The sequence below is a fragment of the Gymnoscopelus microlampas genome (assembly GCF_963454915.1).
Source record: "Gymnoscopelus microlampas genome assembly, chromosome: 3".
Lineage (NCBI taxonomy): Eukaryota > Metazoa > Chordata > Actinopteri > Myctophiformes > Myctophidae > Gymnoscopelus > Gymnoscopelus microlampas.
In genome coordinates, this window is record NC_139940.1 from 36,041,976 (window position 1) to 36,055,130 (window position 13,155).

General features: G+C 42.3%; 1 protein-coding gene across 4 annotated transcripts in view; it reads right to left on the reverse strand.

Moving 5' to 3' along the window:
* cep192 (centrosomal protein 192) overlaps positions 1–13,155 on the reverse strand; it is a 43,687-nt gene that overhangs the window by 18,057 nt on the left and 12,475 nt on the right. For 3 of the 4 annotated variants that reach the window (XM_084053262.1, XM_084053261.1, XM_084053259.1), the window contains exons 13-29: positions 12,755–12,913; positions 11,023–11,278; positions 9,953–10,096; positions 9,768–9,832; positions 9,431–9,652; positions 8,376–8,517; positions 8,064–8,149; positions 7,709–7,978; positions 6,306–7,218; positions 5,896–6,022; positions 5,121–5,274; positions 3,383–4,085; positions 3,084–3,260; positions 2,541–2,689; positions 1,429–1,659; positions 872–997; positions 550–690 (exon numbers count right to left, since the gene is read on the reverse strand). In XM_084053262.1, the coding sequence (XP_083909388.1) occupies positions 550–690; positions 872–997; positions 1,429–1,659; positions 2,541–2,689; positions 3,084–3,260; positions 3,383–4,085; positions 5,121–5,274; positions 5,896–6,022; positions 6,306–7,218; positions 7,709–7,978; positions 8,064–8,149; positions 8,376–8,517; positions 9,431–9,652; positions 9,768–9,832; positions 9,953–10,096; positions 11,023–11,278; positions 12,755–12,913 (4,065 nt within the window). The remainder of the gene's footprint in view (positions 1–549; positions 691–871; positions 998–1,428; positions 1,660–2,540; positions 2,690–3,083; positions 3,261–3,382; positions 4,086–5,120; positions 5,275–5,895; positions 6,023–6,305; positions 7,219–7,708; positions 7,979–8,063; positions 8,150–8,375; positions 8,518–9,430; positions 9,653–9,767; positions 9,833–9,952; positions 10,097–11,022; positions 11,279–12,754; positions 12,914–13,155) is intronic. The other variant, XM_084053260.1, reaches the window with a different exon arrangement.

Sequence of the window (13,155 nt, forward strand, 5' to 3'; positions counted from 1 at the left end):
ACTTGTACAGTACTTGGCTAAAAGTGATGGTTATCTAAATGTTATTGTCCGGATGGGGACGTTGTACTGCAACCATGTAGTTTGTTTTTCCACCTCGAAACTATGCTCTGAGATGTTGTGGTGCTCACTTTCACTGTCGTGAGAAGTAACCTAGTCCATCTTTTTGCCATAGTGGCGTGACGTACAATTTCAAACCACAGTTTGGCGCTGAGTGTATTGACTACAAGTAGGCCTGTCACAATTATTACATAATCATCTAATTGCAATTATTTGAGATAATCGCATTTTTTGCATAATTGCCATAATCGTTTCCATGTTAAAAAAATGCACACATTTTCAAATATAAAAAAGCAGATCTACAAGCTTACAGCTTGTCACTTTGTGACCCATTGCAAGCTTGTAGAGCAGCTATTTCTGTTCATGTGTACAGTATATGTATAAAATGATTAAATATGTAAATAATTTCTTTGTAAATTTAGATAGTTGTTATATCATGACAGCCCTAACTACAAGAGAGAGCGAGATGATTACAGACTTGGTTATACTCACCTCTCCATAGCTGGCATGCATCACATGGTTCATCACTGATGGGGAGGACTGCTGGGTCATGTGACTGGCATGCACTGACCCCTCAGCTGTCATAGCCACAGGGTCCTTGGAGAAGGTGAAGCATCGCCAGGCTGTGGCATTCTAAAGACATTATTATTATTATTATTAGATACCAAACCAATATACACGTTTACACACATCAACTACCTTGTCTTTGTAATGGTGCTCACATCAGTACTTTGTCAAAAAGGTGATTTGGGAACACTTAAGAACCTGTCGTCTGTCTGTCATGCAAAACTAATAATGCATTGTGTTCACTCACAGCACTGATGACCAGGCGGATGGGCACGGTGGCATGAGTCCTGTTGAGAAGTTTTAAATGAAGGGATTTGGCACTGCCACCTGACAGGTCCCCGAAGTCCAAACACTCAGATTTACCAACATCAACCTGAGAAATTTGTTTTATTTTAGATGCTGTATTAAGTAAAATGTGACATTTCTTATTTATTTTGCAAGCCATGAGTCAATGTTTTTTAGAAATATATTCATATGTATTACTGCTTTCTGTAAACAGTAAGAACTAGCAAATAGGACAAAGTTGACATTAAGCACAGAAGTGGATCAAGAACATTAATGGACAAAATATTAATATAATTTGTGTTTACAAAAAAAGATAATCTCTTAACAAAAATGACAGCCTTTAAGAGTTCATTTCCATAAATCAACTCAAAGATGTTTTGATGGAAATGCTTTTGGTGCATCATGTATTCATTCCGCCAATAGGAATGCTAAGAGGAAAAGCACAGTAGGTCCCGGTGGCATGTGATCCCAGACCAACAGGGGCTTAATATGGGCCACAAAGAACCACGGGTCACTCACCTCTAGTGCAGGGTTCTCAGCCACAGCAACAAGCACAACCCTTTTGGCGAAGACTTCGGCCCTAGCAGCGACCTCCGAGTCGGCCGAGGCCGGCCAGGAGGAGACACTGAGGACACATTGGTAGACACCGGCCTGGGGCGGTATGAACAACACCTTCTGCTCCTCTGTGCTCTTGGGGCCAATGATCGTCTTGTTCTTCACCATCAGCCACTGATAAGGCAAGCTGTCCACCTGGAGGGATTGGCATTGGCATGGGAGTTCATTTTACTGCCAAGCCTTGATGTTCTGTGTTTGAACTCAATAAACAGTTTCTAGTGAAGTAGTGAGACTGGGCCCACTTAAAAACAGATGCAGGCTGGGTCATCGAGAGTGAAATGTAGATAGTTCTGAATGAAGGAATCTCCATTACAAGTGCTTTCTGGTTCACTGAACTGAAAAATTGGAAGCGTTTCAGTATAAAGGTTTGAACATTTTCTCAACAAAAAAGGTTTGAATAATCAAACACATTCTGCACCATTTTGAGTTTAGTATGCTTTTTGTCAATGTTGACAATGTATTATGTTTGTGTGATTTTGAAAGGTGAAGCTAAATGCAGTTTAGCCCATTATAGTGAGGGGGAAATGTTTTACTGCATTATAGCTGACGACAACCTTGTTCCTGGTTTTAAGACAAGGGAAACAGTAACATTCTTTAGAAATGAACCTATTCGATCTTTAGTAAAACTGAAAGAACTCCTCCCATTTAACCAATAATAAACGAGGCCATGGTACAGGTATATCTTGATAATATTATATCCATGGATGGATGCCTTGATTGTATTATTGCTTAATTTCTAAAATGGTTTCCAGTGATTAACAGCAATATTCGCCCAAGTTATACCAAAAATATTATGTTGCTAAGCAAAACCTAATGTAGTAATGAGTTATCATGAGTAAACATATCTTAATTGCGTTCAAAATAGTAGTTCTAATCTGTTGTGGTATAGCTAAATATGACTAAGATTTCCTTTTTCAGTTTAAATGACAATTCTCCAAATGTTATTTCACACTGCATAAATTCATTTTCTAAGGAATTTGTTTTTACAATTCACTAAAAAACCTGTGACAGCTCACCTTTTCTCCATCAATGGCCAGGCTAGTGACAGTTATGGAGACCTGCTGCCATCGCTCAGACGGGTTGAATAGACTCAGGGACGTCTGGGAGGCGATGCCCACACAGCAGGCATGAGGGAAGCGCAGCTCCTCTGGTACAACCACCTGGCCTGAGGACATGAGAACAGATCAGAGGAGAAGGGGAGGACATGAGAACAGATCAGAGGAGAAGGGGAGGACATGAGAACAGATCAGAGGAGAAGGGGAGGACATGAGAACAGATCAGAGGAGAAGGGAAGAGCTGACACCTGACAATGAAGTAAAAGGAAATAACTTGTGACATTGTCTTTGAAATTGAAACAAGGTTAGAAATTACAACTCAAACAGTTAATTGAATATTAAAGACCATTATTGCCCTGGAATGCAAAAAAAAAGAAAACATCTGCAAAACAATTAAGTGTTAAAATAAAGGGAAAAGTAATACCCGTTTTCTACTTCAGATGAGACCGTCACAAAATAGCGTTTTTATTCCGACTTTGCCGAGATAACCGAGACTATTTCTACCTTTAAGCTCTTCAAGACCTCCAGTCATCCATGGTCCGACACCATGCTGCTGACTGTAAGGTTTCCCCATCATGCCTAGGTCCAGGTGGTTCTGATGAGGTCTATGGAGCTGGTGGTACCCACCAGGCCCAGAGGTGGTGCCCAGATGCCCCAGAGAAGGTTCACCGGAACACATGCCTTTAGTAGATCAAAAGCAACAACATTTTGTTATATTCCAATTTCACCTTCATGTCCCACTGCTGGTAGAACAACAATTTGCTTTTACTTGTGACACAAATGGAAACGGAACGTGGACATGCCTGAAGTGGGCACACTGAAGAGACCGTTCCCTGTTGCTCCCACTTGGTAAGCCCCAGGATGTAACAGGGCTTCAGATCCCAAATACTGTTGTGCCAGCTGGGAGCTGAACAGAGAGCGGCCTGTGAGGAGGGACTGCACAGCTCCGTGGTGGGGCAGGTCGACCATGCCGGCCCCCTGGGGCTTAAAGCTAGGAATGGGCACATAGCGCAGATCCTCAGAGGAGTAGGAGGGAGGCATGCCAAAGCCTCCTCCGGGGTACACTTCACTCGCCTGGGTTGAGATTGAGCCGGCAGCCCCCCACTGCTGGGAACTCTGAGGGGCTACGGTGCTGCCAGGCTGCTGGATGTTGAGATTACTGGAGTAGCCTGAATCGACTTTAGTCAGCTGCCGAACGCCAGGCTCGACGAGGTGCTTGTGGTGAACGCACGCTTGTTGGAGGTTGCTGGTTCCATTCCCACTACAGTGGCAGGTACATTCACTCTGGCTACGACTGCAACTGAGAGCGGAGCCGCTGCGCAGGGGTTCTGGGCTTTTACACTGGTGTGGGGGTAGAGGGTCGAGACTTTTAGACTGGTGGGGTTGTAGCTGGTCAAGGCTTTTGGACGGACCAAGGATGTCCAGGTTTGATTGTGCTTCTGGATCCACTGGTGGGGTTGGACTAGCCCTGATAATAGTTGTGCTCAATTCCAGGGTGCAGTTACTCTGCAGAAAATAAGGAAATGGAGAGGTGATAAACAAAAACAAGGAAATGGAGAGGTGATAAACAAAAACAACAGCTTTTAATGCTAAAGGACACCATGGCCCAGATGGCCTCCATGAGTTTAAGTTTTGTATTTGAATTCATCTAAAGTTTAGCCGCAGACAACGGAATATGTACAACAACATAAATACAAACATCTGCAACATCAAGAGCAAGAGCAGCAATATTCTCTACCTGCTCCATACGGAGCATAGTCAGTGGGTACATGTCTTAAACATTTTCCCATGTGATCACCTGTCACTTCCGATAAAAGTTGCTTAAACTGGTAGCCGGTATATCCGTTAGTGACCTTCTAAACACGTTCAAATATCTTACTCACCATAATATGGGAGTTTAAATGAATAGCCTATGAACTTTACAAACACGTCTTTGCATTTTATGTAATGACGTGTTTGTAGAATTCATAGGCTATTCATTCTGATCAAAATGTCAGATTATATATTGGGGTGCCTGGTAGTGCACTAACCACATGCTCCTTGTGAGTCACTAGGACCCGAGTTTGAATCCGGCTCCAGTCATGTCTTGCATGTCTGCCCTCCGTTTCAAGTCTCTACCCTCTCCTAGCTAAATAAAGCAAAAAACATCCTACAAATAATCTTCAAATGGATATAAGACATTTTTACTTGAGGCTATACGTCAGAAAACAATGAATACAAACTTTGTCTATTTCAATCAACTGTGTGGGTGAAACAGAGAATGCACGCGTCAGCCGTTGAGAATAGAACCCTCAGAGTTTAGTTTTTTCTTTGCTTTGACGCAGTGCAACCTGAACTCAATGCAGGCAGTGTTTTCAAAGGAAGCACTCCTCTGAAGGCTGACAGCCAATGGCAATGCCTAATGCCCGATGGCTGTAGGTGAGCAGGTCATAAGGAGCCATAGAATATTGATATTCATTCCTGGAATTAGTTTATTAGTGATATTTAATGACAATTTAAGGCAGCTGGTATGTCATCACGACATCACCCATATCATTTTACCTTTTTCCTCTCCGGTGTGGGTATAACAGTGCTGTCATTCATTGAGATGTATGTGAGCCTGCTGAGACTGGGACTGTCACTAGAGCAGGTGGACTGTGGGGAGAGCTCACAGCCCTGGTGTCTGTCTGCACTGGAGGGGGGCGATGACACCGTCCTGATAAGATAACACAACACAGGGAGGGAATGCCACAGATCATGAGTACAGTCATGATGGCAACCTGGGTCAGGTCTAGTCAGCTGCCCTGCACACATTAGCTCAAAACCAGAAAAGAACCAGAAACAGTATTTAAAGGAACACTTTGTGGATTCTGAACGTAAAACCTATTGTTCTTGCACTGTATGTGAGGTGATCATATACATAGTGTGGCAAAACGATACCTCATGTATTCTGTGTATTTCTCTGCAAAAATGTGGAAATGTCTGCGCGATAACATCAAACATGTTGCTTGGCATGATTTTTTAAATATTTACGCATTTGCCAGAGAAATACACAGAATACGGTATGAGGTATTTTTGGCCACAATATTATCTCCTTACATTCACAACAGTAGGATTTAGGTTAAAAATCAGCAAAGCACCCGTTTAAAGAACAAGGACACGATTGAACTCTGCCAGTAATATTCCATCAACTCAGTGTGCAACTAGTACAAATTTGTATTAAGCACACGCATTAGTAGGCTATCTAAAATAATAGCATACATCTTGATATTCTAAACAAGTAAGAACCATGCATGAACAGATTTCTTTCATGTAAGACATCATGTGAATGCAGTACCCATCAGCACTGGGGAAGGATGTCTGACTTGGAGACGATTGGGTCAGAGGAGAGGTGGACGGTCTGAAGTTACAATGGGTCTCCTCCATAACAAATGCAGAGGGCATGGAAGAACCCTTAAACACTTCTGGAACAAAGACAAGTGATGTTAATAATCAGTCAATAAGCTGTTTCTCTCAAACTTGGTAATTTCCTACGGTAACAGTTAAGTTAGCTAGCTAACTAGCCGTCTTATGATTACTATCCATTATCACCAGTTAATTTAAGTTTACTTTGAACCAACCACAGCCTACTGGTATAAACAGCTGACAAGATGTTGACATGGGTTTTTCACATTTAACCTAACAGACTGTCTATACCAAAGCCAGAAATTACATTCAAAAGGTTAAGCAATCCAGCAATCAACTCACCAAATTGATTGTGTGCAGGAGGTTTGGGGGTTTGGCAAGAGAAGCCGACGTGTTTCTCCACAGAGCTATGTGGTGACAGAAAACCTACAGCACTCCTGAGTGGATGTTTGTTCTCTGGAGTACAGCTAGGATTGTCTTTCTGCTGCTGACCTGTAACCCTCAGCCTCTGGGCAGGGGGAGAGGTGGCTTTGAGACCCTGCAGACCCAACTGCCCTTTCCTCGTGTTAGGAGAGGTTCCCGGTTCACCGGGAGAAATGACATGGTTGTCCTTACTATGCTGCATAGTTTGTAAGGAAGACTGAGTGTCGTTGGACACCGACTTGTCTCTGTTTTCTGTAGAGTTCCTGTTTGAGGTGCCCGGAGTCCTTTCGTCAGTTTTTGCAGCAGCTGCAGAGGCACATTTAGCAGCAGAAGTCTTAACAACGGAGGGCTGCCCCGAGCCCACAGACCTTCTAGCCGAGCTGGACCGTAGTGTGGGTATGCAGCTCGCCTTAGGGCGAGGAATAGAGCTTCTCCTTTCACTTTTACTACCTGAAGACGATGCATTTGGACCAGATCCTGACTGGTGTGTTGCAGTGCAGTTAGTGTTTTTTGTCCCTCCTTTACCATCGCTCTCCTCACCTATCCCATTTGAGGGCCCTTGTTTTAGATGATCTTCCGCTTGCTGGGCAGCGTTCCTATTCTCCTCAACAAGATATCCATCCTGAGACCTCCTGTGAGAGTTGTTGAGGTTGTCGGCCCAGCTACTTAGATCAAACGTGGTGTGTGCGACGGAGGCATCACCACTATTACTACTGCCAGACACATCAGCCATTCTCAGGTACTTCTCTATGTCAAAGGCACTGAGCTCCCCAGCGCATGCGCTTCTCTGTAGTGTGTCCATCAGGGCACTCCGGTCCAGTTGCGAGTAAGTCTGGATATTGGACAGAGTAGAGGCAAAATGTAACTGTTCAGATTTCATCATAGGATCTGTTTTAAGGGTCGAGAGTTAAGGACAGCTCTGATACAGATTCATAACAAATAGTCTTAATGTCAGTCTTGTACAATAATTTATGTATTGGAATTTAAAAACTGGTTCTCAATCTCATTTCATAATAGTACAGTCACCCAAGGCCCAAATAAGTGAAATTATTATAATACATTATTTTTGTTGAGATGTTAAATCAAATGTATTTGACTGTGTAAACTAGACAGGTGCATATTCCATCTCAATGAATGCTTTCATTTTTTTTAAATATGCCACACAAAGAGTACAAAAACAACCAACCAACATGACAAGTACCAACGTTGCAGATTTCCAGCTCATTTTCAATACAACGCCATAAGATAGTATAAAAATTAATGGTCTGAAAACCATGTGAAAGTGGGCAACTGTCGGCTACTTTATGAATCCGATAACTCACATTTTGAAGTGGGGCGGTTTGTTCTGTGATGTTGACAGCAGGTCCAGGAGGCCTGGGCTGGTTGTTGGCCCTGCTCCTCTTAGACAGCTCCAGGATCATGGCAGCCAGATGAGACGGGTCTGCGCTAATGGAGGCATCGGCAATGGCTGAGGCGATGGTGCTAATACTCAGCATCAGGTTGCTGTTGGTATCGTTGGGGGAGACGTAGCTCTGGTTAGCCGAGCCGGAGGCCCCAGGGTCATCTGGCAGCACACTGGGTTCTGAGCGGTCCTACATGTTGGAATAAGGATGGTGGGTCAGATCCTGGTTTCAACACAGCATTGTCGATTACTGGGAGTCAACAAGGACTTTGTACCTTCGTTTTGTCACAAGGTTCTGGATCAGTATCACCTTTAGGTGACATTCGATCACCTGGTGCTTCAATTGTCTTATCCAGGTCCTCTGTGAGGAAGGGAAATTTAATTAGTGCACGGTCAAAATGCCAGCATAACATGTCTTTATTTTATCCATTAAAGAAACTAAAAACAAGTAATCTGAAGTATTACTTTCATAAGTAGAACACATCTGTAAAGTAATCTGAGGTATCATTACTTCTACAACACAACTGTAATGTAATCTGAGGCATCATTACTTCTACAACTAGTAATCAACTGTAGTGTAAACACACCATGGTTCAGAGTTTTGTCTGCTTCACCCAGTTCAAAGGTGTTGTTGTGAATAGATGCGTCTCTGGAAGAGAACTCTGATGGACGGAGCAGAGGAAATGGTTCCCTTTTCTCCGGAGATGTGATTATGTACCCAAAGGAGGGCTGGAGAAATAAAGAAAAATGTAGTTGATGTCATAGTCGTCCTCTTCATAACCATTTATGACCCACTAGCTCAAGATAGTTTAATTCAAAACAGGACCAGAGAAAGCAAACACATGGCAACAAATTCCTGATGACTCAATTATTCATACTGATTTTCTTCTCTATAACAGCAGAATCATGTATTCTGCTTGCAGCACCACCATTTATCAGAAACACAATCTCCTTTATATTATGAGAGAAACTTATCATTATTGGTTGTGGAATATGTATTTGTTTTGAAGAACTTGTCAGTAGCCAGTCACGTCTCCCAGTGTTGCTCTATGTCCCAACTACTGCTTCACCACAGTAGCATCAATATGGGAGGGAATCACAACCTTTTCTTTGTGTCCAATGTCCGGCGGCTATATGTCGGACATTAGAAAAATATCTAATATATGGGCATGTATGCGCACCCACCAGATAGATACGCACTGGCCTTCTCTGGAACGGGCACCGGCCTACTTGGGAATACATGCCCACCCGTTGTACTTGTTGAACAAGTACCCGTTATAACCATTGTCAATAGTACCAGTACGGTATCCATTACCATATAACCGATCAACTAAATGTGGCGATACAGGGATCCCTCGTGTCATCAAAAACTGCCGATATTGTGCTGATGATGTAAATGGTCATAAATGGGAGACCGACAGACAGGCATTTTGTGCATTAGTCTGTTAAAAATGTTCTTTAGTGCACATACTACCACTTATATTGTTGCAGCGCCACAATCAATCTATAGATCGGTGTAGATAATGTCCCTGCATTTGCGTTAGACTAACCACAACCATGGACAGCCAACTTGTGCTATGGAAGGAATGGAAAGAGCAAATTGTTATTCCAGCATCAACCTGGAGAAAAGTGTTCAACTGACCCTTTTGACCCAGTCTTCATCACTGCCAGTCCCCAGACAGCCCATGGCCTCAGAGCGCTGTCCGAAGAACTCCCCTAAGGAGAGACGCAAATAGCTCTGGTTCCCCCTATCAAACTCAGACGACACCTGGGAGGCCCTCATCAGGACCTGGCTGTTGGTGGGCAGCTTCCAGGAGGTGTCCTCTAGATTGGGACTCCCGCTGGCTGCTTCTATCTGCTCCTCCTGAAGGAAAGGGAGAATTGCAATATTCACAAGTTAGCATCACACTAGACAGCAAAATCCAGCACATGGCTTTTAATTAAGCATGCAAGAGTTCCAGTAAAAACGGCTGACAAACCTGCATGAACGGGTTCTCTTTATCGAACTTATCTTGATCTTCGATGATCTTGTCAAGGGCATTACCTGTATAATAGGTGATGCAATTAGCGACAGTAAATGTTCACAGTAAAAAAGAAAAAAAAGATACTTTCAAGGATTAAAAAAAAGCATTCCAGAAGCCCTACAACAAAAAATGGTGCTTACAGCCAGGAGTAAAGTCCTCGCCCTGAAAGTGGCCAGCGTCCTGTGGTGCATTGCCATCCAATTCCTTCTGAAAGGAAGAGTAGTAGGCCAAGTCCGTCACCCACTTTCCCTCTTCGTTTTGGTACACCACACTTTGAGTGGCACCTAAAGAAATGAGCAATGCAGTGACTTCCCACTCATGTTATGTAGACAACATTCCTATATGATGACTTAAACCAAATGTAGACTACCTATAAATAGTGTTTTTATTAGTGTGGTTGCTTCTAGACAACCACAGTATTGTTCTTGCTCACCTTTATATAGTATAGTAGAGCAAGGCAAATGTTTGTCACGTTTCTCTTCCCAGTATTTGCAACACACACACACACGTCACAATAATGTCAAATTGACCGGCGGATTTTGATAAGCGAGATGCTTTATTCACAAGTCTACCTTTTGAACAATGTGTGTGGGATTTTTCCATTGCAATTTAAGATTTTCTAGGAGGCGCAAAATTGCTTTTACCACCTACAACTACTATTAACACATTACCTGCCAAAGACGTATATATACGTCTTTTAATTATCAGCTGTTGTCTGCCAAAGACGTATATATACGTCTTTGGAAAAAAGGAAAAAAAAATTTTTTTTTTTCAAAAAAAACATTTTTTTTTTTTTTTTTGCATTTTTTTATAATTTCAACCCTTGTCGAATTATGAACAGATTAGGAGCTAAAAATGTTCGAAGATTTGCTGCTCCATTCACTTCAATGTTAAAATTCAAACGGACAAACAATTCACTTTGTTTTTTGGTTTAAAACTACTGCTTTTGAGCTATATTGAAACATCAACCAAACATGTCAACGAGGTCAAAATGACCTCGTTGACATTTGTGAAACCACACCTGAATCTCATCTGTGATTAGAAACCATCTGGGGATCAATCATACTGGAGGAAAAAAATCTGTGGCTACGCGAACAGGTACCAAAAACATGGCAAAACCCTGGCAGGCAACAGCTAAAAATCTGAAAAAACTCTGGCAGGCAATGTGTTAAAACCAAACCAGAAACACCACCAGAAACCTCGCTCTGACCTTGCTGAAACTCCTGTTCCAGGTTTTCCGGACAGTGGTTCCAGCCATCATCAGAATCCTCCTGTTCCTGGTGGAAGCTCTGAGAGAAATATTTGGGCTCCAGGGAGGTGGAGAGGAGGTTGTTCTCTTCCTCACTGGTGCTGTCTGGCGGCTCAGCCGCTCTGGCATCACCGCAGGGTCCCCCCCTTAACCCTAGGGATGGCCTGGTGCCGTCAGGTTCATCATAGTCATCATCATCATAGTCTGGGGGCTGCACCTTAGGGACAGTAGGTAGCACAAAAGGTTAAAGGATTGAAATAAAATCATCTAAAAATCATAATTGAGCATGGTAATGGTCATTACAAGTAAGTTACATAATGTCCCAACCCTTCTCAGAATGTATGTAAATAGGCCAGATTCAAACAAAGCATGCTCTGAGGGGTAGTGAGCGGAGGAGTGTGGTTATTCTAAAGCTTGCATGATCACCAATGTTATAAAGGCTTTCACGTCATCCAGGGTTGTTCACAGTAGATTGGACATGGTCGATCAGGGACTCCATATTTGGACATTGATGATGACTCATCGCCACATCATCACAATGGCAGGAGCGAACATAACCAGTGTGTAAAGTGCGTCCCTAGTCCAGAGAGACCAACACTACCTCCCTCAATTATTATCAGCAACGCAGATCCGGAATCTCAGGACCTTCCAACGCTGTCCACAGAAGGATATTTGGAACGATTGCTATAGTTCCTGTGAACACCTCTGAATCACGCGGGCAAGACATCTCGGGTTCTTATCTTATCAATAACACAACATTACTGCCAATACTATTTTTCATTCATGTTCATATATACAGTATTGACAGATTAATGAAACTAATTGTTGAGTGGTTATGAAACACAGGATAAGATGCAGATTTTCTTTGTGGAAGTGTAATTGTTGAGTGGCATCTCAAATCATCCATTTTGTCCAGCTTCCTGGTAACCCTATAATTCCATTTTATTTGCATATAATCCAGTTGAATATATTTTCTTATTTGAAAGTTACCTCCTTCGAACGTTCCAAAAAAACATAAATCCATCTGGCTGAGATAAGTAACATTTTTTCAATAAAAAAAATGAATAAAATGACCCTCTGTAATGTTAATTGTGATGTACAGAGAATCCAAAAAAAAAAGATCAAAACGTGCATCCCTCTGTGCGTTTACCTGTGTACAACCAGGAAATACCTAAGTTTGTTTAAAGTGTGAAAGTTATATTGTAGATGATAATCTATGCATGTGAAAACAAGACAGTCTATCCACATAAAAAGCAGGAAGTTACTACTTGCTGCCCTCTAGTGGCAAGAAATCTCTTATTGAAATCAGCTTATGCCTGTATCTACACCAATATAACAACATTTTCATGACTGGATACATATGGATGGGACATAGCAAACATTTCTATTGCCATGTTCTTACTTAATCCATTAAGACTGGGAACGCATCAGTCATTTTAAAAAAAAAAAAAACTGTTAGGATTTAGAGGACATTTTTGTAGAATTCCCAGAAGCAATAAGATTTGAGTTACACATGTTCTCTTTAAAAAAATATACATATCTTCAAAGATTTGCACAAATCTACAAGCTCTTAGCGCGGCACTCGGTACCGCGCTATGAGGTTGTGCATCTATTTTTGAATAGCCAAAGAAATAAAAAGAATTACACCAATGCTTTTCCGGTCTTAATGGGATAATGACATTTCTTCTTGTACCTTGGAGAGGTGGAAGCTACTCTGTGTGGCCTGCAGGTAGCTAACTGTTGCGTTAGCCGTGTCCTGAGATCTCCAGTGTCCTGCACCACTCCTCAGGTAGAGAGAATCCAACCCTGCTGCCTCTGTAGCAGGTCCACTCTGTGTACTGTCCATGGCATCCTGGGAGGCAAATATTTAATTAAACCAAATTACCTTGCGACTGATTAACTCTCATTTGTTATTTGGATTTGGCAAGTTATTGTCTACAATGTGATCTAGTCACATACAGTTAATAAGGACAGGACAAACAACTCTACACACATGCACACTGCATTCTCGTCGTGTATTATACTGTATTGTGATATAACCGGTGAAAAGGGTGGGTGCATCTCCTCCGCTAATATTTGCTTATACTCTTGACA